Here is a 26,431-nt window from a genome sequence, read left to right as displayed (position 1 = left end):
TTGATGTTTTAAAGGTGTTAATAAAAGGAACACAAATAACTTTACCCCATATACAATTCATTTAAAAAGCTGGTAGATTCAATTTCTAAACCTTTCTAAAATTATCTAAGACATCCATTTGGGTACATACCTTCATTCTTGCCCTATCCTAGGAGACCAAGGGTAGACATCTGACTGGTTGCATCCACACTTGTTACCCCTGCTACAGCCTACAGCCTCTGTTCCATATACTCATGCTGACCCCCATGGGTGGTAGAAATAAATCTAGCCCCAGAAAGTTAAAACAAAATGACAGTGTCTATGCATAATTCGTTCAACCTACTGCAGCATAAAATGTTGGACCTCAGAAGGATCTAAGAGCTTATCTGTTTTATACTCTCCATGGTATAGATTAAAAACAGCTAAGTCCTAAAGAAGTCAGGTGACTTTCTCAAGTTCATAAGCTAGTTTAGTGACAAAACTGGGCCTATAACCAACTACTTACTCAGACTGCATACTCTGAGCCCTTGCTACTCAGTGTTGTCTGCACAGCACCAATATAAGGTATCACCTGATTGTTAACACATGAAGAATCTTGAGTTCCACCCCAAAGCTACCACGGAATCAGAATCTGCATTGTAACAGAACCCCAGGCAATTTATAGGTGCACTACAATCTGAGAAGCACTAGGCTAGATGGTGTATTTCTCTAGAGAGAACAATAAGGAAAGGCAAGCAGAGATGAGTTTGAAGCATTGATCCACATTATCTAAATGTAAGCAAAAATCTCCATCTCCTGAAAGCATCGTCTGTAATCTGGCACCTTGCAGGTTTTCATGGTATAACTATAATGTAGATCTATAGAAACACATTTCATGCCGCATACATAGCAAATATATGCAAAATGTCTGGAATATAATAGCTAATATACTACAAAGTAGTGAATATTATTTCCAGTCTTCTGTTCACTGTTAATGTTGCATGGAACTAAAAGGATAGGCACTGATGACTATGCAGCCCTGAAGGAATCACCTTCCGTTCTTTGTTGCGATGTGTTGTCATTTCAACTTCTACATACCATTAAGATTCTGATGATACTTCTCGTTCCCAACTCCCTAGAAAATTATTCTTACAAAGAAAATTAATAATGATAAATAATTATTTAAGTGCTGTGCTTGGACAGGACAGTACTTCTTCCAAAACCAAGTCACAACCAAAAAAGCACACTGGGTCTATGAACTAGTGAATATCTGCCACAGCCACTGATACTGTGATTTTCGCAGTCAGAGATTTGGTTGAAATGAGCCAAACCCACAACATTGGCAGTGGTAGAGCACATTTAAAAGATGATTCTCATCTTCCACCTGTCAACACCTGTCAGGATCAAGGGAAACGTTTGGAAGAAGGGAGAAGTAGAATTTTAGTATCCAAATCTGAACCCAAATTTGGGGGAAATATAGTGCACTATAAAGTATAAAACTATCCCAAAATTGTGTTTTCAAGATGACAGTTTGGGGGAAATATGATTTTGAAATCAATTAGAAGAGTCATGCTGCCTAAGTCAATGGCTGTCAACCCCGGTAGTGTACTAGGAACAATTAAGTAGCATTTAAAAAAAAAAGAAGAAAACCAGTTTCTAAGGGAGGGATCAGGCTTTAGTGTGTTTTGAAAGACTAGCAGTCAATTTTAATGTGCATTCAGGATTGACAACCACTGCCCCCACAGCATCAAAAAATCTAATGTTGGGACAAGCATTTGGCATAGTCATTAAGACACCAATTGGGATAACCACGTCCCAAACAGAAGTACCTGGGCTTGAGTCCCTACTCCGCTATGAATTCCAGCTTTCTGCTATTGCATATGGTAAGAGGCAGTAGGTAACGGCTCAAGTAATTGGGTCCCTGCCACCCACATGGGGGACTTGGATTGAATTCCTGCCTTTGGCTTCAGTTTGGCCTAGTTCCAGCTGTTGCAGGCATTTGGGAAGTAAACAGATGTATCGAAGATCTTGCTCTATCTCTACCTTCTCTCTTTATCTCTCTCTCTACTTCCAGTAAATAAAAATAATTTATTTTTTAAAAACACCTGTTATCTAAGGGCATCAATCCACTGAGAGCTATCAGTTGCTGTTAATTCTGAGTCCCCAAAACTTAAAGGAGTGAATTTAATTTGAGTGTCTATCTCTTCTAGGTCTTTTTACCGTTCCTCCAGGACTTCCACCATAAGGAAAGGAGCCCCTGGACCAACATCCTCTAAGATGTTTATATGGACCAGCGGCCGGACCTCTTCATCTTACAGACACGATGAGAAAAGGTAAATGCTCTGGGACTCCAGATTCTTTTTAAGCTCATGTAAATTTACCTCACTGAGAGGGAGGAGACAGAATGCGGCCGGCCACTGAGCTTTAAGTTCTGTCATGTGGGGGTGGGCTCTACACTGAAGAAGAAGGGTTCAGTCACCATGGCCTTCCAACTGCTGGTGCTGTGCATGCTCACTGCCACCACATGGCTTTGCAAAGTCTGTTCCCTGTCAGAAATGCCTCTCACACTCACATATAGGGACCCAAACTGCTTAGCCAACTCTAGTTCTGCCTTCAGGTAGCCAGTCTGATCCTCCAGACTCATTCCCACTCTGACCATGCTCTGTATCCTAACACATGTTGTCTCTTATTCTCTGTTGAATTTCTAACATCTAACATTCTACCTGGCACGCGGTAGATGCTCAGGAAGTACTGACTGAAGAGAGGAGAACTGGATTTCTGAGCACTGAACACTTGGCAGAGAAGGAAAGCAGAACGATGAGAAGACAAAACACAGCACGGAGCTCTCGGAACCCTTAGAGAAGTCTGAGGAGAGGGGAGAAACTGAAGGGTAGAAGAGGAAAGGGAATGTTAACAAAAGACAAATAGACAATTACGCAGTTCAATTCAGTACTGTCGCTTGGGCTTAGAGACTTAAAGTGTTCACAAAATTCTCTAGCCATTTTTAAATATTTAGTTTCTTTCCATATGTTTTCTTTTTCCATGTGTCTCTCTTTCTCATTGACCTTGTACTGTTCTTTTGGTTAGAGGAAGCTAAATTTTAAACATGACTGCTTCTCTCTGCATATTGCAACTTAATCAAGTAGCACATCAGGCAGAAACTGATAGAAATCAGGACTGATAAATGGTGCTGGGTACAAGAAGGACCTGAGGGAGGTTTACTTGAATATTACTTTGAGAATTGGCACTTTTATTTTTCTTTTTACAATTGTAATTGTCCTACAAATGAAAATCCTTTCTTTAAATTTTAATTAGTTTTTAACAGATTCGATGTGCTTTGTAGATAAAATTCTAAGGACATAATGATATTCTTTTCCTCCCTCCCTCACCCCTCGCTCCCAATGTCTCAATAAAAATCCTCTGAAAAATTCCAAAACCAAAGTTGTTTTCACAAAGCTATACATTACAGCAAAAATTTGGAAGCCACTTCAATATTCACAATAGAAAATCTGCTAAATAAATCTTGGAATGCAATATATCACTTAGCACACTAAAATGCTTTGCCATAATATTCACTGGAAAAAGCAAGTGAAAAATTGCATAAAAACTATGATTACTGCCACAAAGTTTTTCATTTCCTTATTTTCCATATGCTTCATAATATGTTATGTTACCTAAATTATGGGGGAAATAATTAAATTGTATTTAAGTAAAATGGCAGGTCAGAGGGTGACTAGTGTTTGTACAAAGTCCTAATCTGCATCCTGACACCAGTAAGATTAACTGGAAATGTACTTCCTTTGTTCATCTTTAGGTTTTTACCCCCTTTTTCTTAAGGCTTAAAGGCTCATATTATTTTTCATTTGCTTCCAATTGGAATCATCTTTCAGCAACCTCTTTAACACTCTAAAATTTTATCATTTTAAAATACTATATTTATATGTAATTTTTTTCATTTCCTTTATTTAAGAAAGTCCACTAGCAATGAGCACAGAAGGGCGGAGATTACGTTACATTTTTTGTGCTCTGTATTTACTACTCACATCTTCCTGTTGAACTGATCCCTTATTTATCCTTTTAAAAGTTTGTATAATGGCCGGCGCCGCGGCTCACTAGGCTAATCCTCCGCCTAGCGGCGCCAGCACACCGGGTTCTAGTCCCTGTTGGGGCGCCGGATTCTGTCCCGGTTGCCCCTCTTCCAGGCTAGCTCTCTGCTGTGGCCCAGGAGTGCAGTGGAAGATGGCCCAGGTGCTTGGGCCCTGCACCCGCATGGGAGACCAGGAGAAGCACCTGGCTCCTGGTTTTGGATCAGCACGATGCGCCAGCCACAGCGCACCGGTCGCGGCGGCCATTGGAGGGTGAACCAACGGCAAGAGGAGGACCTTTCTCTCTGTCTCTCTCTCTCTCACTGTCCACTCTGCCTGTCAAAAATAAAAAAAAAAAAAAAAGTTTGTATAATAAGTCTACTTCGTCTGATACACCTGTGAGCAAGCTACTCCTGCACAGGGAACTCGGAGCCTCTGAAGCCAAACCCAGTGATTGCCCAGAGACCCACCTACAACCACACCCTATAGTGCAGTAACAGAATTCCCGCAGTCATAGCACGCAGGGCTCCCACAGGGGAGCAGGTGATCCACTCTCCTGAGCCTCCCCATGAGCCTGCTCCAACCATGGAGAGCGCCAAGGCGTCCCCAGAGCCCTCTGCCTGTCGCTGTTCTGCTTTCACGTTAGGGGAGGAGAGTGCCCCACAGGCTTAAATGGGTGTCCTGCCCTCTGCCAACCCTCTAGGCCAGATTCAAAGTCAGTAGGGGTCATGGATTTTCCCTCAGATAAAATCCCCTCCCTGCAGCACATGAGCCAGGGCTGCCTACACCCCCCTGATGGTGCTGGTGCCTCTTCCCTGGCTGTTGCTGGGAGCCTTTGTGGAGCCAGATGGGAAGCAGGCAATGTGCTCTCTACCACAGGGTTAGGTGGGCACCCCGCCCCAGCTAGCACTCCAGGCCGGTCTCAGAGTGAATGTGGTTTGCAAGGTTCTCCCCTGGGCAGTATCAGCAGTGATGCAGGTTGCCTCCGACTCCTTTCACTTCTAGGAAGCTGGTGCCTGCTCCTGACTGCCTGACTTAAACTGCAGAGCGGGGGAGGTGAAGGAAGCAAGGCGGTCTCCTGACTCAAGCCCAGCAGTTGCTCAGAATGTAGTCAGCTCCCCAGGCCAAAATAAAAGTCAGTGGGTGATTGTGGAGTTCCCTCTCAGCCAAAACTCCAAGCAGCAGGGGGCTGCTTGAGCAATTTCTTCCCACCTTGATGTGGTAAAATGGCAGCTTGCAACCAGCTGGTGGCTGAGCCACATGGCTGCTTGCAGCAGTGCCTCTGTCTTCTCTCCTCCTGTCCCACAGTCTTCTTTATTTTATTTCTCTGTCAAAAATTTCTGTTAGACCTCCGGAAATGTGGTCCTTCCTTTGTTCTTTTCACTTCTTGGGGCAGCTGAAATCGGTATGTCTGCACCCTATTCAGTAATCTTGGAATTCCAGTTTTTACTAAGTAATGAACTGATATAAAATGAATGTCATGGGTATTAACATACAAAGAATATTATGAACATCTGAGTACCCATCATTTAGCTTAAACAAATACAGCAATCAGAATTTTTGAAATTCTTGAGGATGCTTTCCCAATATCAACCAACTCCTTACCCAACTCCCCACCCAGAGAAAACCACCATTCTGAATTTTATACTTATCATTTCCTTGGTTTTTTGCAATAATTTTATCACATTTGAGTCTTTAAACAATATATTGCCTACTTCTGAATATTTGGAGACATTAAATGAATGGAATCAACCTATATGTATATGCAACTTGCTTTCTTATGAAATATCACACTGTTGATGAGTAGCTGTATTCCATTTTCTCAGCTGTATAGTATGCCATTATACAAATACACTACTATTCATTCATCTAGTCTAATGTTAATGGACATTGCATTATTTACAGTTCTCTGAAATGCTGTTATAGTACTTCTTAGTCACTCCCTGTGCATGCATACATGCAGTTTTTAGGTCTATATGCCCAATATAGAAACATTGGTTCAAAAGTATAGAGTTTCAAATTTATGAGATAAAATGCTATTGCTTCCCAAAGTAGTAATTCTTATTGCTCTAAGTCTTACTTAGAGTGTTCAGATTTTTATTTCATCAAAGCAGATGGTATTATGATTTTAATTCTCACTTTTCAGATTATTAATATGATAGAGCCTATTCCCTTGGTCCTTTTCTGCAACATGATGATTTAAATATTTTTGTTCATTTTTCTATTGGATTAGCTCTTCCTTTTTGATTTGTAGCCATTCTTTAGAAAAGTTTATAGTAATCTTCTGCCATATGTAGACAAATAGCTTCTCCTAGTTTGTGCCTTCTCTCTTCATTTTCTTTATGATGTTTGTTGATAAACATATGTCATTTAGTTTAAGGTATTCTAATTTAGCAAATCTTTTGAACATTCCAAATTCCCCTTCTATTCAGATTTAAAAGAACATCTTAGATAATTTTCTAAATGTTTTATTACTTTACCTTTCACAATTAAGTCTTTAATCATGGACAATAGATTTTTGTGTCAGTGTGAAATAGGCATCCAAGTTTTTCTAAATAGTTAGACATTTATTGGACAGTTTATCTTTTCCCCATGTAACTAAAGGCACACATGTGGTATACAAGACATTCCCATATCTGCATGTATATGTTCCTAGACTTCTACTCGGTTCTGTTGATTAATTTTTTCTATCTCAAGTACCACTCTTGAGTTTACAAACTGTAGTATTGCAATATATCCTGATATCTCATAAGGCAATTCACCAATTTTGTCCTTTTGTAATCAGAAATTTATTTACTATTATTACTCGTTTGCACTTACATGTGAATTTCAAAATCAGCTTGATAAGTCACCATATATCACTTCCAAAAAGATCCAAAACATCTCTCAGGGTTTTTACTGAAAGTTTTTTAAATCTAACAGTTAATTTAAATCTAGCAGTTAATTTGTGGTATTTTTTTTCTTTTTTGTTCCCAGAAACCTCTTATTTAAGGAATACAAACTTCATACATTTCATAATTGTAACTTTAGGAACATGGTGATTCTTCCCACTGTATCTGCACTCTCACCTATTTTCCCACCCCTCTTTCTCCACCATGTCCTATTCCCACTCTCATTTTTCACTAAGATCTATTTTCAATTAACTTTATACACATGATTAACTCTATGTTAAGTAAAGAGTTCAACAAATACTATGGGGGGAAAACTGTTCCTCAACAGTTGAGACAAAGGCAGTTCAAAGCCATTTCTTCTCAAAGTGTTCACTTCTACAGATTGCCTTTTAGGTGCACTATTAGTTATCACAGGTCAGGGAGAACAGGTGGTATTTGTGCCTTTGGGACTGGCTTATTTCACTAAGAATGATGTTTTCCAGTTTCACTTAATTTTGTAAATGACTAGATTTCATGTTTAACACTGTGTAGTATTCCATGGTGTTCATATCCCATAATTTATTTATCCAGTCTTCATTGAGAGGCATTTAGGTTGATTCCATGTCTTAGCTATTGCAAATTGTGCTGCAGTAAAGATAGAGATATAGATGACCCTTTCATATGCTGATTTCATTTCCTTTGGGTAAATTCCCAGGAGTGGGATGGAGGGGTCATATGGTAGGTCTTTATTCAAATTTCTGAGAGATCTCCGTATCGTCATTCATAATGGATTTACTAGCTTACATTCCCACCATAGGTGGGTAAGGGTACCATTTTCCTCACATCCTCACCAGCATTTGTTGTTTGTTGATTTCTGTATAAAAGCCATTCTAATGGGGCTGAGGTAAAACCTCGTTATGGTTTTGATTTGCATTTACCTGATGGCTAGTGATCCTGACCATTTTTTCATGTGTCTGTTGGGCATTTGGGATGTCCTCTTTTGAAAAATGCCTGTTTAAGTTCTTTGCCCATTTCTTAACCAGATTGTTTGTATTATTGTTGTTGAGTTTCTGGATCTCTTTATATATTTTGGTTATTAATCCTTTATCAGTTGCATAGTTTGCAAATAATTTCTCCCATGCTGTCAGTTACCTCTTCACTTTGCTGAGTGATTCTTTTATAGTACAGAAGTTTCTAAATATTATGTAACCTCATTTGTCAATTTTGGCTTTGATTGACTGTGCCTCTGAAGAGCTCTTTTCCAAGAACTCTATGCCTATGCCAATGGCTTGCAGGGTTTCCCCAATATTCTCTAGTAATTGATGGTATCACATCATAGATTTAGGTGTTTAATGCATTTTGAGTGGATTTTTTGTTCAAGGTGTAAGGTAGGGGTCTTGCTTCATATGTCTGCATATGGAGATCTAGGTTTCCCAGCACCATTTGTTGAAGAGACTGTCCTTGTTCCAAAAATTGATTTTAGCTTCTTTCTCAAAGATAAGTTTGTTGTGGATGCACAGATGGCTTTATGGCACTTGTATTCTGTTCCATTGGTTTTTGTACCACTACCAGGCTGTTTTGATTATAATTGCCCTTTAGCATGTCTTGAAATCTGATATATTGATGCCTCCAGCTTTGTTTTTGCTATATAAGATTGCTTTAGCTATTTGGGGTCTCCTGTGTCTCCATATGAATTTCAGCATAATTTTTCTATATCTGAGAATGTCCTTGGCACTTTGATTGGAATTGCGTTAAATCTGTAAATTGCTTTTGGTACTATGCACATTTTGATGATAATTGATTCTTACAATTAATGAACACAGAAGAATTTTCCACAGTTTTGGATCTTCTTCTATTTCTTTTTAAATGTCTTGTAATTCTCATTGTAGAGATCTTTGACATCTTTGGTTAAATTTATTCCAAGACATTTGGTTTTTTATAGTTACTGTCAATGGGATCAGTCTTAGAAGTTCTTTTTCAGCTGTGGCATTGTCTGTGTATACAAAGGTTGTTGATTTTTGTGTATTGATTTTATATCCTGATACCTTACCAAACTCTTCTATGAGTTCCAATAGTCTCTTGGTAGAATCCTTTGGATCCCCTATATATAGAATCATGTCATCTGCAAAGAGAGATGGTTGGACTTCCTCATTCCCAATATGTATCCCTTTAATTTCTTTTTCTTGCTTAATGGCTCTGGGCTAAAACTTCCAGGATTATATTGAATAGCAATGGAGAGAGTGGGCATCTTTGTCTGGTTCTGGATCTCAGTGGGAATGCTTCCAACTTTTCCCCATTCAATAGGATACTAGCCATGGGTTTGTCATAAATTGCTTTGATTGTGTTGAGGAATGTTCCCTCTATACCATATTTGCTTAGGGTTTTCATCATGAAAGGGTGTTGAATTTTATCAAATGCTTTCTCTGCATCTATTGAAATAATCATATGTTTTTTTTTTCTTCAGCTTGTTAATGTGATGTATTACATTGTTTGATTTGTGAATGTTGAACCATTCCTGCATACCAGGGATAAATCCCACTTAGTCAGTGTGAATGATCTTTATAATGTGTTGTTTGATTCGATTGGCATTTGTTGAGGATTTTTGCATCCATATTCATAAGGAAAATTGGTCAGTAGTTCTCTTTCTCCGTTGTAACATTTTCAGGTTTAGGAATTCAGGTGATGCTGGCTTTGTAGAAAGAATTTGGGAGGATTCCCTCCCTTTCAACTGTTTTAAATAGCTTGAGAAGAATTGGGGTAGAATTCAGCAGGCCTGGGCTACTGGGCTTTTCCAGTCCTGGGCTTTTCTTTGTTACGAGGGTCTTTATTATTGTTAATTTCTGTCTTGGTATATTGTTCAGTCTCCATGTGTTTACATATGTTCTAGAAATTCTTGAATTGTTGATTTCCAGCTTCATTCCACTGTAATCAGAGAAGATGCATGGTATGATTTCAACTTTTTTTTAATTTGCTGAGACTTGCTTAATGGCCTGGCCTGTTGTTTATACTAAAGAAAATCCATGCACTGGTGAGAAGAATGTGTATTCTGTAATTGTAGGATGAAAAGTTCTGTTAAGTCAATTTGGCATATAGTGTCAGCTAACTGTTATCGCCTTGCTGATTTTTTGTTTGGTTGATCTGTCCATTGCTGAAAGTAAGATTGAAGTCTCCTCTTACTATTGTATTGGAGTCTGTGTCTCCCTTTATATCCATTAACATTAACATTCCTTTTAAATAGCCAGGTGCCCCATAATTAGGTGCATATACATTTATTATAGTCATATCTTCCTGTTGAAGTGGACCCTTAATCATTCCATTGTGTCTTTATTTGTCTCTTTTAACACTTATTTTGTTAAAGTCTATGTTGTCTGATATTAGGATGGCTACACCAGCTCTCTTTTGGTTCCTGTTAGCATCAAATATCTTCTTCCATCCTTTCACTTTCAGTCTACATGCATCTTTGTTGATGAGATGTATTTCTTAAAGGCAGCACAGACATATTTTTTTTTTCATTCAGCTAGTTTGTATCTTTGAACTGGAGAGTTGAGGCAATTTACATTCAAGGTGACTATTGATAAGTAATGACTTTGCACTGTGATTTTTCCATAAATATTCCTATTGTGGGCCAGCACCAAGGCTCACTTGGCTAATCCTCCACCTGCGATGCCGGCACCCCAGGTTCTAGTCCCGGTTGGGTTGCCAGGTACTAGTCCCAGTTGCTCCTCTTCCAGTCCAGCTCTCTGCTGTGGTCCTGGAGAGCAGTGGAGGATGGCCCAAGTGCTTGGGCCCCTGCACCCGCATGGGAGACTGGGAGGAAGCACCCAGCTCCTTGCTTCAGATTGATGCAGCACCAGCCGTGGCAGCCATTAGGGGAGTGAACCAGTGGAAGGAAGACCTTTCTCTCTCTCTCTCTCTCTCTCTCTCTCTCTCTCACTGTCTAACTCTGCCTGTCAAAATTTTTTTTTTAATTCCTGTTGTTTACTTTGGATTTCCTTTGTACTTTTGCTGGGAGATTTTCTGCCTCCACCTTCTTTCATAGTGATGCCTATGTTTCTGAGTTTCTCACCAACAAAGATACATGCAGACTGAAAGTGAAAGGATGGAACAAGATATCCCATTATAACAGGAACCAAAAAAGAGTTGGTATAGCACATCTTTAGCACGTTTTGTAAGGCTAGATGGGTGGTGTCAAATTCTTTCAATTTCTGGAAGGTCTTTATTTCACCTTCATTCATAAATGAGAACCTTGCAGGGTCCCATATTCTGGGTTGACAGGTTTTTTTCTCTTAAGCCTTGGAATATATCTCACTATTGTCTCCTAGTCTGTTTGATGTCCCTTTCTTTTCAAAATTAGGAAAGCTTTTTGTAATTATTTTACTAAAAAGGCCTTTTAAGACATTCTCTCTTTCTACACCTTCAGGAACTCTTAAGACCCACATGTTGGGTATTTTATAGTATCCCATGGATCTCCAACACTGTTTTTTAGTTTTCTAATTTCCTTTTCCTTTTTTTGGTCTAATTATAAAATTTTCAGAGATTTGTCTTCTTTCCTTTCTTCTGCCTCACCAATTCTGTTGTTAAGATTTTCCACCACAATTTTTCTTATTTTTTTAACTTTTATTTAATAAACATAAATTTCCAAAGTACAGCATATGGATTACAATGGCTTCCCCCCCATAACTTCCCTCCCACCCCCAACCCTCCCATCTCGTGCTCCCTCTCCCATTCCATTCGCATCAAGATTCATTTTCAATTCTCTTTATATACAGAAGATCAATTCAGTATATATTAAGTAAAGATTTCAACAGTTTGCACCCACACTGAAACACAAAGTGTAAAATACTGTTTCAGTACTAGTTATAACATTAATTCACATTGTACAACACATTAAGGACAGAGATCCTACATGAAGAGTAAGTGCACAGTGACTCCTGTTGTTGACGTAACAAATTGATACTCTTGTTTATGGCATCAGTAATCACCCTAGGCTCTTGTCATGAGTTGCCAAGGCTATGGAAGCCTTTTGAGTTCACCAACTCCGATCTTATTTAGACAAGGTCATAGTCAAAGTGGAAGTCTAGTGGCTAGGATTCCATCATATTTTTTTTCTTTTTTTTTAACTTTTATTTAATGAATGTAAATTTCCAAAGTACAGAATATGGATTACAATGGCTTCCCCCCCATAACATCCCTCCAACCCGCAACCCTCCCCTTATCCACTCCCTCTCCCCTTCCATTCATATCAAGATTCATTTTCGATTCTCTTTATATACAGAAGATCAGTTTAGCATACATTAAGTAAAGATTTCAACAGTTTGCATCCACACAGAACATAAAGTGTAAAATACTGTTTGAGTACTAGTTATAGCATTAATTCACATTGTACAACACATTAAGGACAGAGATTCTACATGGGGAGTAAGTGCACAGTGACTCCTGTTGTTGACTTAACAAATTGACACTCTTGTTTATGGCATCAGTAATCACCCTAGGCTCTTGTCATGAGTTGCCAAGGCTATGGAAGCCCCTGGGTTCACTGACTGATCATTTTTAGACAAGGCCATGGTCAAAGTGGAAGTTCTCTCCTCCCTTCAGAGAAAGGTACCTCCTTCTTTGATGACCCATTCTTTCCACTGGGATCTCACTCGTGGAGATCTTTCATTTAGGTTTTTTTTCCCCCAGAGTGTCTTGGCTTTCCAGATTCCATCATATTTTTTTTTCTATTGAATTCTTCATTTCTAATATTTTGTTTTGATTTCTCTCTAAAATCTCAATTTCATGATAAAGATTTTCACTCATGTCATGTATGGGTTTTTTTAGTTTGTGGATTTCCTTCTGATTACTTCAAAATAATCCTATAATCAATTTTTTTTACTGTGTTTCTGGCATTTCTTCAGTCTCTTTATTTTCACCTTCTAGTTTGAAGTATTGCTGTGTCCCTTTGGGAGCATCATGTTGTCTTTCTTTTTCTTTTTTTTTTTAATTTTTATTTAATGAATATAAATTTCCAAAGTACGATTTATGGATTACAATGGCTTCCCCCCCATACCGTCCCTCCCACCCACAACCATCCCCTTTCCCACTCCCTCTCCACTTCCATTCACATCAAGATTCATTTTCGATTATCTTAATATACAGAAGATCAGCTTAGTATACATTAGGTAAGGATTTCAACAGTTTGCTCCCACACAGAAACATAAAGTGAAAAATAATAGATGATTTTTTTTTAATGATGATGAAATCAGATCAGACCTATTATCATGTTTAATCCCAGTGAGAGTCAAGTTGGGAGTTGATAATTTCTTTCTTTCTTTTTTTTTTTTTTTACAGAGGATCAGTTTAGTATGCATTAAGTAAAGATTTCAACAGTTTGCACCCCCATAGAAACACAAAGTGAAATATATTGTTTGAGTACTCGTTATAGCATTAAATCTCAATGCACAGCACATTAAGGACAGAGATCCTACATGAGGAGTAAGTGCACAGTGACTCCTGTTGTTGACTTTACCAATTGACACTCCTGTCTATGGCATCAGTAATCTCCCTATGCTCTAGTCATGAGTTTCCAAGGCTATGGAAGCCCTCTGAGTTCTCCGACTCTTTTTCTTTTTCTTGAATTTATAAATTTATTTTTAGGAATTTGTAGAGATATATTTTTCCCTGCGATGGCTTTTTGTATTTAAGCTATGCCTATATGGATTAGTGGAGTGTCTGCTCTTTCAGTGAATACCCAGAGGTGTGTGGTGGGTGTGTCAGGGAGCTCTGTTCAGTGCTCCAGGGTGAGGGGAGTGTCCAAGGTGACTCCCAAGTTTGGCATGGTAAATCTCTCTCTTTTTTTTTTATCAGCATGGAGGTTTGTTTAGCTCAGTTGACGTAGTCTCACATCCACCCCCCCCCCCAAGGAGACCAATGCCTGAGTGCTAGCCCCAGTGGTACAACATTTACTGCACTGTCACAAGAACCACACAAAGTCCAGTCCTCGGTGTGAGTATACATCCTGCAACAGTGACCTTCACCAGGGAATCAGGGAGCTCCAAGCATATGGAGCTGCCCACAGTGACTCTCCAAGACCTAGCCACACCCTGCATCCTCACATGCAGCCATAGTGTTTTCACAGTCACAGCACACAAGCCTCCCACATTTTCAAGCACTCAGCCCCCTGTTAATTCTCCCAGCCAGATTCAGGCATCTCTTCTCCGTGCTGGGCACCTGGACACAAGCTGGCACAGCTGTTACAAGTGTCCAAAAGGACACCAGCCCACTCTCAGCTAGTTACAAGACACTGGTGCCAAGTGGTCAGGGAAAGAGAAACACGCCTGCTTTTCTTTCCTCAAGGTTGGCAGGTACACTGTCTCCCACAGAGCTCTAAGCCAGACTCATGCCAGTCTCTTCCTGCAGCTCTCTTGCCAGTGGCTTGGGCTGCTGCAGTCTGGTCTCATCTCATTACCCAAAGCTGCTGCTGAGGCTCTCAGCTGCTGAGGTCCTGAGTTGCACGAGTCCACATCCTCCACATAGGTCCACAGTGTCCCTCTAATTTGCATGGAGTTTCTTCTGCCATGTTCTCCCAACTGTTCCCTGAGATTGCACTCTTTCCACATTATTTTATCTTCCTCTAGACTAGAGCAGTAAGCTCCCTCCCTATTCTGCTATCTTGGTGCTTCTCCAATTCTTCACTTCCAATTCTTATCTTCCCTCCTCTTTAAGACACCAATTAGCTCCCCCTCTTACTTCTCTGGCAACTACAAAGTCCTTTGTAGACTTGTCTTCCTGCCCTTTCCATGTTATTTACCCAAGCTGTCTTTTGTTTTCTTTGACAACTCAAACAGCCTTACTGAAACCCAAAATATGAGTTGTTAAGTCTGGACAAAAATAATGCCTAGTTCTAAAAATCATCATCTTTTCCACCACTTTTTTTTTAACCCCTCTTTTATGTAGTGCAAGAAACACAGGGAGAGTTTCAAAATTAGTCTCTTTGCCTGCAGATGTAAACCTTTCTAAACAACCAATCACACCAACTTGAGATCTTGCTCAAGAACATATCTAATCACAGTAGTCAATTAAATTCTCTTACTGTCCCTTCTAATTTCAGAAGATATCCATGCTCTTTTATCTTTGGCTCTAGCCCATCTAACCAGCTTACTGTCTGCCATCGCCCACCCACCACATCCTGGAATCCTCAGCTACCCCTAATCTCTCAAATTCTGCCTGCATATTCTTCACCTTCAATTGTTTGCTCATTTAAGATGCAATTAAGTTTGTCACAAGATCCTTAACCATCACCACTTAAATCAAGGTATGGCTACATAAATCATAGCCCTGGGTCAGTTCATCACTGAATGTCCATTTTAAGGAATTTATGATACAATGATAGCTAATTTTCCTTAAGTCAATTTGCCAAAAAAAATCATTTGCCAATCATTTTGATGAATTTATCAAATTTAGCTTTGTATCAAAACTTTGTATAGTCATTATAATCCTACACAGCTCTATAATGATCTACATTAAATGAGTTACCAGGAACCAAAAAGATTACAGGAACTGGGGCCTTCAGACTTTCAGCCTCTGAAGCCATTTTCGGCTCCTCTGTCTTTTCCTCTCTGTGTCCAGGTATCAGTTGCTTTGTTTCCCCTTCTTTTTGATCCCTAATAATCCCTGGACCCCTATTTCATATGTGCTCTCCTGCTCTCTCTGTTCCTTTTTCTGCCCCTGGGTTATTCCACTTCTTAGACCAGGAGAACAGGTTGCGCGTTTGACTGATTCTGCTCTTCAACCTCCCCCTAGATCCCTCTTATTGCAATAACAGCACCAGAACAGAGACAAATTAAGCATTTAGAAAATGATATCATCAAGACAAATTAAAAACTGTTCAGATAAAACTTCACAGAAACTTCAAAAAGCCATTCAAAGTTTCTATCCAAAATCAATACTATAACTTTATGACTGAATAAAAGAAGCAAATTTTGGTTAATTGATTAGGCCGGTATATCCATCAAAGTGGTCATAATGTAAAATTTGCTGCAATAATGTCAATGATACTAAAATGTTAGCAAAACATCAAATGATTCTAAAAATGATTTGAAATCAATAGAAACTGTAGAATCTGAAAGTCTTTTTCATGAAATGCTAAAACATCATTATATCAGAATATATTTGCACATATTCAAAAAATGTAAGTATGAATATATTCATTAGAATATATTTATAAAGGGACTCAGGCTCCCTAAGAAACAGCTTTTTAGAAAATCATATTGATCTTAAGATGCTGCCAAGAAGAATTTATATTCATAAGAATATATTCTTTATGAATAAATGTATTCTTAAATTTAAATGTATTCTTGAACAAATATAGTCTTAAACTATTCAGAAGGAACATTTATTCACATTCCTCTACTATATTTGAAACAATACTCCTTAAAATAAATATTTGCTAAATTTGTAAGTACAGTAAAGTGGGTAAATTATTCATTTGTGAATGGATCCTTCAACAAATTGGCTTTGGTGGATTCACCATTCAGTAACTGATCCTTTGGCAAACTGGGCCTCAGCATGTTGGCTTGCTTCCCTCTTGTACACCTCTCCAAATACTCCCACTGCCCTGCCTTGTCATGGTTGATATCTCTCTCAACTCCTTCAGGACATCGAGTCTTATTCACTTTGTATCCACAGAATTTAGCCCTGTGTACTTCATTTTATAAATATTTTTAAAATGTTGACTAATAAATAAATGAATGATGTTATCCTGCCTTAGACTGAATACTTTGCTCCCTATAGGATAGACACCAAGGGAAACTGAATTTAAATGGGGGAAGGCCAAGGAGAAAGTCTTTCATGCACTTTTTGCTCTTTACATCCACATCTGTACATACAGTTTCATAAATAACTCACATACGAATTAATGATAGCCTGAGCCCTAATATCAAACTTAAGAAACTATATGAACATGAGGATTGACCTAAAATTGTACTGGTTTGACTGTTGTGTGGGATAAAAATTAAGCTTTATTGAACAACTGCTAATCTTTTGCTTACAAGATGTTTATCACACTGACTTTCCCTATCTTTGGATTTGCCCTGTAGATTTGTTAATAACCCACATTCACCAAAAGGATTTGGGCAGGATGTTTCTTTTATAAGTAGTAAAGATTGAACACACATAGTATTTGTTATTGTCAACATGTATAAATGTTGAGTTTTATTTGCCATATTGATTTGTGGCTCACCATGAAACCAATACTGCCTTGAACATACTGTCTTGCCAAGAAATGCCAAGGCTAGATCTGCTTCAAACTTTGTCAAATTCCTTTTCTGTGCCTACCTTCCACACAACACTGAATTTTTTTGTCCTTCTCCAGATTCATTTGTGCTCCTGAAGTCTCTACTTCAGTAAACTGTATCAGCCTTATTTTTCTTTTTGCTCATAATCACATCTAACCCTCACCTTCTTGGGTAGATTCGTAGAAAAGAGACCCAAAGAGGCAAAGGGAGATGAAATAGCTACTCTGTTAATAGTGCCACCTTAACCCCCAAAGTCCAAGGTTTCCTAAGATGAAAGATGATACTTAGACCTGAGGCTCAAAATAGAGCTCATGGCCCATCCACTTTGCTTTGAACACATTCTGGTGTACCCAGAGCCACCTCATATGCCTATTCAGTCTCAGGCCATGGACGATCACTTCCCCAGTTAGGGCTTAGGACCTGGACACTAGAAGAAAGACATATCAGACTTGTGCAATGACAAATACAAAAGGATTTTTTTTAATTGTGCCACACGTGAACAATGACCTTCAAATTCACCTAAAGGATAGAACTGCCCTCTGACTATCAAGTTCTGGTTGACCTCACCAGCCAGATTAGTCACTTTTCCATCTTAGTTCAAGACACTAAATTTGTAGGAAGGAAGTCTACAAACGTACAGTCAGCTTCTCCTTCCTTACATGGCAAGGTCAGCAAAAGCCTCTCTGGAGTTTGGAATAATACGGAATAAGAATCCTGCCTTACTGCTCTCCAACACTTCCCCAAGTCGTCCTCACAAAGCATTGGAATGTAACTCTAACCTACATCCTTTTTCTCATTTCCTTATCATGCCCTGTATTCTATCAATCACCAAATCCTCAAGTTTCATCTCCTAGATATTTCTCCATAAATCCTTGCTCTTTATCCTACCTTGATCCTGGTTCCAGTCCTCATCATCCTTTGCCAACACTACCATAACAACCTCATAGTCCTTCTCTCTGAGTTAAGTCCTGTACCATTCTTTTTTTTTTTTTTTTTTTTAATTCTTATGTGTTGATTTGAGAGACGGAGAGACAGCCAGAGAACTCCCATTTGCTGTTTACTCTCCAAATGTTCACAATGGCTGAGGCTGGGCCAAGACAAAGCCAGGAGTCTGGAACTTAACCCAGTTTCCCATGTGGCAGAGGGTAACCTAATCACTTGAGCTATCACTGCTCCCAGAGTCTGCATTGTCTGGAAGCCAGAGTGAGGAGCCAGGGCCAGAACCCCAAAAACTCCAATATGAGATAGGGGTATCTTAACAAGTATCTTAACTGCTAGGCCAAAGGCCTACCTTTCTTGTCCCATTTCTAATATAATATCCACACAACAGCCAGAGAGTATTCTAACACTTAGTTCTGACAACATCACCCTGTGACAGCTTCCCATTAGCTATAGAATAAAAGCCAAGTTCTTCAGAACGTACAAAACCCTTCATGGCATACCCACCTTTCCAAACTTACCTCCCTGTTTCACCTGTCCCTCATTCATCCAAGCAACATTAAAATATTTGTAGTTCTGATATGCACCATGAAATTGCCATTCCCTATACTTTTGTTCATATGAGCACTTCAGTGTGCAATACCCTCCACTCTTTGTCCCATTTGGTTAACTGAATCAGAATTGATGGAAATATTTAAGGCGTTATTCTCCCAAGATGCCTTCTCTAACTTCAACCTCTGTTCCTTGTCTGAATCCCTCAGGTAGAGAAATTGCCCACCTTTTTCACCTCTTCTCCTCTCTGAAACTAGCTTCATCAGTGCACTTTCCTTCTGACGTTCATGTTCATTTTCATGTCAGACTTCCTACCTTGCTATTGTTCTCCAGTAACAAAAGGGTCCTTCCCTCAAGATATATTTATTCTGGCCGGTGCCGCGGCTCAATAGGATAACCCTCTGTCTGCAGCGCCGGCACACTGGATTCTAGTCCCGGTCGGGGCGCCGGATTCTGTCCTGGTTGCCCCTCTTCCAGGCCAGCTCTCTGCTGTGGCCAGGGAGTGCAGTGGAGGATGGCCTTAGTGCTTGGGCCCTGCACCCCATGGGAGACCAGGAGAAGCACCTGGCTCCTGCCTTCGGATCAGCGTGGTGCACCGGCCGCAGTGCAACGGCCGCAATGGCCATTGGAGGGTGAACCAACAGCAAAGGAAGACCTTTCTCTCTGTCTCTCTCTCTCACTGTCCACTCTGCCTGTCAAAAAAAAAAAATATATGTATATTTATTCTATAATCTTCCAAATCATTGGTTCATCCTCCATTTATCCATTAATTCAACCACTATCTATTGATTAATTCCATAGCTATAGCCCACACTACTCACCTACTTTTCTTTTGCTGGGTAATATCCTGATTTCCCAGATGCCCTTGGACTGGGTGGAAACCATTCATCTCCCTTCTTCTGTATACATTCCACAGCATGCAAAAAACATTTGTTAACTATTTTCAAATTGTGATGTGTTTCTAAGTTACCCATTTGAATCATTTTTCTATGTTTCTTGTTCTGGTGACATAACAGATTGATCATACTTCATTCTTTTATGGGTATAGACTGACATAAGTGTTGTATGTTTGACAACCTAAAACTGGGAAACTATGATACTACTATTCCCTTCTTGCTGGCTTTGATCTGCAGGAAAAGCAGACATCAAAATAAATACACGTTTATAAATAATATTAGTTGGCCGGCGCCATGGCTCAATAGACTAATCCTCTGCCTGCGGCGCCGGCACACCGGGTCCTAGTCCAGGTCGGGGCACCGGATTCTGTCCTGGTTGCCCCTCTTCCAGGCCAGCTCTCTGCTGTGGCCCAGGAGTGCAGTGGGGAATGGCCCAAGTCCTTGGGCCCTGCACCCCATGGGAGACCAGGAGAAGCACCTGGCTCCTGCCAGATCGGCGTGGCGGCCATTGGAGGGTGAACCAACGGCAAAGGGGAAGACCTTTCTCTCTCTCTCTATCTCTCTCTCTATCTCTCTCTCACTATCCACTCTGCCTGTCAAAAAAATTTAAAAAAAGAAAAAAAAGAAAAAAAAGAAATAAATAATATTAGCAAAGTGACATCTGATTATCATTTTACAATAGGTCTTTGAAACTATTCAGTCTCTACCTGTCTCTTCCTACTCCAGAAGTCTGCCTGCCCACTGACTTTGACTGCTAACAGGCACTTATGCTTTTATGCATAAGGTCACTTTGAAAGAGATTTGCTGCAAATGCTACAATCTCAAAAAAAAGTCTCAAAAACAAATAAGGAAACTTCGATAGTAGATGACTGCTGGTTTATGCAAGTCAAAGGAAGAACAGTCACTAAACCAGAGGCACTGGGCTTGGGAGTTGGAGAAATGGAAATATGAGTTCTTTGAATCTCTAGAAATGAGCAAGAGTGAGTGAGGGTCAGAGGAAGCGAGGAAGAACATGGCTGTGAAAGATCATGAACAAAGATTTCTACTTAGCTATGATTCCTCCTATAACAGGTCTACTTCTCAAAGAAAGAGCAAGATTTGGATGAAGTAGCTCATGAAGAGGACTTTAGAATAATAATAATATAATAATAATAATATCAAGCTGATCAGTTAATTTTGTACGCTGATAACTAGATTAATAATTACTGTACCTAAAATTATTTTAGAAAAATATAAAATATATTAAAAATATTTTCACATCTTTATAAGGAATCAAAATATCTAACAACCATCCCAAAATGGATGAGCCAATCAGAATAGGCACTGGCCCTAAGCACCAGTAAGGCCATCCTGGAACACAGAGCTAAATATAAGCAATGAACATGCACAGAATTGTACAAAAAGCAGGCATCTCCTCCCTTCCCTGCATAGTTCTGCATTGCATTCTTCTCTGGTTCCTTTCCAAAGCAATAAAAGTGATGGTGATAAAAATTTTAAGGGAAAATCTGAAACTATTTTTGTGCATATTGACTTTTTGCCTGAAGCTAAAAAAAATGACTTGAGTTTCTCCATTTGCAGTACTCAGTGTGTCCTGTTTCCAGGACCAAGAGGTTAGTGACTTCCCATCGCCCACAGCCCCACAAACCAGCACTCCCTCCTCAAAACAGAAATGAGAGATCAGCTGCTGAGCTGTTTCTTGGTCACCTACCTCACCAGGATTCCTGAACAGGGCCTTCCTACCCAGACTTCACACGCATTTCCCCATGCACCCAGCACTGCAGTTTCCAGTCCCTTCCAGACTTTGTTTGAAATCCAGGCCTCCATTCCTAAGCTTTATACGCTATTCATTTCCTTGGCGTTATATCTTTTAGAAATTCTTCAGAGAATAGTAGCAATTTTAGGATATTCTGATGCTTTCAACATTGAGCTGTAAGTCCCTGCCCCACTTTTGAATGGGAACATTTTATGAAGTACTTACATCAGTTGTTCTCCTAGTGATTGACTTGTATCAGCTCATTTCAGTATTATAATGGATTTTAAATTTTTAAAAACTTATTTGAGGAGCCAGTGTTATGGTGTGCCAGGTTAAGACACTGCCTGCAATGCCAGCATTTCATATGAGAACAGATTAAAGTCCCAGCTGCTCCACTTCCAATCCAGCTCCCGTGGTACACCTGAGAAGGCAATGGAGGATGGTCCAGGTCCTTGGGCCCCTGCACCCACTGAGAAACCCAGAGGTAGTTCCTGGCTCCTGGCTTTGGCCTGGCCTAATTCTGGCTGTTGCAACCATTTGGGGAGTGAATCAAAGGATGGAAGATCTCTATTTCTCCCTCTATGTAACTCTACCTTCAAAAAAATAAAATAAATATTAAAAAAAAAAACTACTTGAGAGACAGAGGGAGAGGGAGGGAGAGGGAGAGGGAGAGAGAGAGGGAGAGAGAGAGAGAGAGAGAGAGAGAGAGAGAGAGAGAGAGAGAGAGAAAGCATCCCCATCTAATGGTTCACTTCCCAAATACCTGCAGCAGTCTGGGCAGGGTCAGAGCTGGAAACACAGCCCAGGTCAATCACATGGGTGGCAGGAATCTAACTAGTTGAGATATCACTGCTGCCCCCACAAGACCTGCATTGGTGAGAACCTAGAATCAGGAGCCAGAGTCAGGCACTGAACCTAGGCATTCTCATGTGGCATTCTCATCTTAACCACTAGACTAAATGTCCACTCCTACAATGAATTTACATGTGATTTCAACTTTTAATAGAAACTGGGAATCAGAAAAGCTAAGACAACACTGATCACGCAATTAGTAAGTATGAAATCAGGGTCTGAATGCAAGAGACAGTTTGATTCAAACCTCATGTTATTTCTTACCTTATATTACTGCTCTGAAATTTAAAAAAAAAAAAAAACTAGTAAAACTGTCCAAAGCTATGGGCTGTGGTCTTGATTTTACTGACACTTTTCAAACTCACTCAAGTGTTTACACATAAAGAAAAGAAGACTGGGTCACTGCTCCACTTTTTCTCATTGTTTATAAATCCCAAGCTCATAGAGCCTTAAGCACCCTGTGCTTGAGAAAAATACTAACCAAAATAACTTCTTTCTGACACTACTGATAACTAAGTGATTGAGCTGGTAGATTCCTGATACATGCTGCCACTTATTTGAATTAATGCTCCTTTGGGTATTCAGCAAGTATAAAAAGATCAGTGATGATCAACTCAACATTAAACAGTAAAGTCAACAAATCCAATACATTATTGAGAGAATTGAAGAGATTGATTTCTTTCTTTAGAATTGGAAAGAAGAAAAATTAATTTCTAATTCAACATGGCCCCAAGGAGGGGTGGCTTGTCTGCTCAGGGTCATGCACACGCATGTGTACATGTATTTGTGGGTACATGCATGTGTGTGTATGTGTGCACACATGCTTGAGCGTGCATGCTGGGAGGCTGTGGTCACACACAGGGATCCAGCTGCATTAAGGAGAGTTGAGGGGTCCTCTAGGTCTCTGAACCCTAGGAAGGCACTGGCAGAAAGTTGCTCTCTAAAGATATGATGATTTACTGTGAACTTCATGTAAGATTGTATTGTTTTCAATCTCAGAAACATTTACCAAAAAATCAGGGACCACGACCTCTTGGATAAAAGGAAAACAGTCACAGCACTGAAAGCAGGAGAGGACCGGGCCATCCTCCTGGGACTGGCCATGATGGTGTGCTCCATCATGATGTACTTTCTGCTGGGCATCACAATGCTGCGCTCCTACCTGCAGAGGTAAGGCTGGGCGAGGAGAAGGGCACTGCTCTGCTCCCCTCTACTCTCCCCTCCCCTATCACATAAGCAACCCCAAGGTCGTCTTCCATCCCTTCCTTCCTAATCAGAACTTTTGGAAGTACCTGGCACCCTATTTTTCAATAATGATATCTAGTAGTAGCAATAAATTCAGATCTGTGTAAAGACTGCCTATGATGTGTGCAGGGCTGTTCCTACACAGAGACCAGATGGTAAATATGAATAAGTGGTTCTCACAACCACCCTAGAAGGTGAGTATGAATATATTCATTATAAAAATGGCAAACTAAGGCTCAGGAGAAATGTAATTTGCCCCATGTCAGAGAACTGTATCATGCGGCAGAGCTAAGAGTCAAAGCCACATCCTGCTCAGGGCAGAGCCTCTCGTGATATTTCACATCTATTCCATTCTTCTCCCTCATTATTTTTCCATACTACCCACCCCTCCATCATGTTCCACATCAGGAACTCTCAAGCGTACATTCCAGTTTCCTCAGAAACTTCTTGTAATGCTGCTGTACCACCACCTCCAGAAGATTGGGTGACTCAGTCACCAATATCTTTTAGAGTTTCCATTTGATTCTGATATGCTATCAACGCTTAAAAATACTGCTATGCAACAAATTTCAAAAATAACAGATTTTGAACTATTTTCATCTTAATAGCTGCCCTAGGTTTACTGAATAGATAGGGAGGCATCTAAATAGTGAGGGAGATGTACATCCTCTCTGATTAAGCCATGTGATAAATCCCAACAGCATCTCTAGCTAACAGATGTCCAGAAATTGGACAATTTAAACACAGGTGAGCCCAGCACTGCTGTGACTAATAGGGGAAAGTCTCATGGTGGTTCAAGCTGAAAAGAACAAGACACTTTCAAATGAAAAATTGAGGTTTCAATCTAAAAGAAAATCTAACTGGTCTGTGACATTCGTTTCTCCATCTAAATTAATACTTTCATTTTGGAAGCAAGTCTCACTGAAATACAGTAATTTGCCAAAATTAAGGCATCGTCTTTCACATTTGGGGCTGATCTGCTCTTTTCCTCTGATGGACTTCAGCTGGGCTTCCTCTCAATGAAAGCACAGAGCCTCAGGCCCCAAGTGTTTGCTGATTCTAAAACCACGCTCAGATCCTCACATCTGCTTAACGCCATCAAAACCCTTTTTTTCCCTCATCGTATAAGCAAAATATGACCATCCGTGCTCCAGGAAAATACAATTTGCCAAAGTAGAGGGGGGGTCTGGCCTAGTGTTTGCCTCTGGCATAAAACTTCATACCTGTAAAGGGTCAGGATGCCTGCCCAGCGAAAGGAAAGGATGTTAATCTGCAAAGAAAACATGTTGTTTTCCCATCATTAGGGTAATCAGCTATGTCCAGAGGCAAAACATTGATAGCTGGTATGTTACTTCCTAATTACAAATGCTCACTTTGATCATAAAATTAAAAGTATTTTAAAATGAAAGTTGGCCAATGGGCAGCTGGAATCTGTCCAGCTGAGAGGTCCTGGGGCATCCTTATGAATCCATTAGTCTGTGTAGAATGCTATCTTTTCCTCTCTGTTCCTGGAAAGGCGGCCCAGCACAATAGAATGAATCTAGGCCCTAAGGAAATCAGGATTGGGTAGAATCTCAATTTTTATCACTTACTAGCTATGTGTCCTTGAGTGTGTTACCTGATTTCTCTGACCCTCAGTTCACTCACCTGTAAAAGACATTAATATCCAACTTGTAGAGCTGTTGAGAGGATAAAAGAAGATAATTGATGTAAAGCACCCATGAGGGTGAAAGGATGAAATAAGTGATTACTCTTGGTGAAATCACAGGGCTAAGTTATCTTCTCTCCCTCATTAGAAAGACCTTAAGGTTCAGTGTCACTGTCCTTCCATCTGCCAAGTTGGACTCCAAGGCCCCCCACTCTTCTTCCATCTCCTTCCCCCGTTCCCTTTCACAGTCTCTGCCTAAAAATAGGCTGGGGTGCAAGTTGACATGGAGAAAGTATGGAGTCCTTTCAATGACGAAAATACTTTCAAGCATGAAGTACAGACCTAAGGCCCGAGCATGGCAAGAAGACTCTTACACTACAGAATACGGGACGAGAATGCATTATGATATTTAAAACATGGCTTACACTTACCAGTGAATTGAATAAGAAAAATTCTTAAATCAAGCACTGGCAAAAATCTAAATCTATTGGAAGTCATTGAAAGAGTTCTTAGGGGCCAGTGCCGTGGCTCACTTGGCTAATCCTCCACCTGCGGCGCCTGCACCCTGGGTTCTAGTCCCGGTTGGGACGCCGGATTCTGTCCCAGTTGCTCCTCTTCCGGTCCAGCTCTCTGCTATGGCCCAGGAAGGCAGTGGAGGATGGCCCAAGTGCTTGGGCCCTGCACCCCATGGGAGACCAGGAGAAGCACCTGGCTCCTGGCTTCGGATTGGTGCAGCGCACCGGCCGTAGAGGCCATTTTGGGGGTGAACCAATGGAAGGAAGACCTTTCTCTCTGTCTCCCTCTCTCACTGTCTAACTCTGCCTGTCAAAAAAAAAAAAGAAAGAAAGAAAAAGTTCTTAGGAACCAAAGTTTGTCCAAGTTGCATGGCAGTTTGCCTAAAGCTACTCCATTCAAAGGTGTACACTTTACACAAATATATCATATTATAGATAATATGGAAAAGACCTTGCAGGTTCAAGAACTGAGAAATGATCCCCCCCCCCCATCACACTTTCCTCCTCTCTAGCTCCTGGGCCTCTGTTTATTCTCCCTCTCTCTCTGCAGTGTTTGGACTGAAGAATCTCAATGCACCTTGCTGAATGCATCCATCACAGAAACATTTAATTGCTCGTTCAGCTGCGGTTCAGAATGCTGGAAAGTCTCTCAGTATCCCTGCCTCCAGGTGTATGTTAACCTGACTTCATCTGGGGAAAAGCTCCTTCTCTACCACAATGAAGAGACAATGAAAATCAATCAGAAGGTAGGAGCATGGCACACTGCATTTCAAGCACCTCCACAGAGCTTCACCCATTCATCCCTCCATCTCTCTCTCTCTCTCTCTCTCAAGTTCCACTTTGC

General features: G+C 40.3%; 1 protein-coding gene across 2 annotated transcripts in view; it reads left to right on the top strand.

Annotated features, from left to right (window-relative positions):
- Positions 1-26,431, top strand: part of KCNMB2 (potassium calcium-activated channel subfamily M regulatory beta subunit 2) — a 286,278-nt gene that overhangs the window by 241,978 nt on the left and 17,869 nt on the right. For both annotated transcript variants that reach the window (XM_008266532.4, XM_051818791.2), the window contains exons 2-4: positions 2,169-2,291; positions 23,179-23,349; positions 26,138-26,333. In XM_008266532.4, the coding sequence (XP_008264754.2) occupies positions 2,236-2,291; positions 23,179-23,349; positions 26,138-26,333 (423 nt within the window). In that variant the 5' untranslated portion in view covers positions 2,169-2,235. The remainder of the gene's footprint in view (positions 1-2,168; positions 2,292-23,178; positions 23,350-26,137; positions 26,334-26,431) is intronic.

Source organism: Oryctolagus cuniculus, chromosome 4, assembly GCF_964237555.1.
Source record: "Oryctolagus cuniculus chromosome 4, mOryCun1.1, whole genome shotgun sequence".
NCBI lineage: Eukaryota > Metazoa > Chordata > Mammalia > Lagomorpha > Leporidae > Oryctolagus > Oryctolagus cuniculus.
This window is presented reverse-complemented; position numbering and strand designations above follow the sequence as displayed.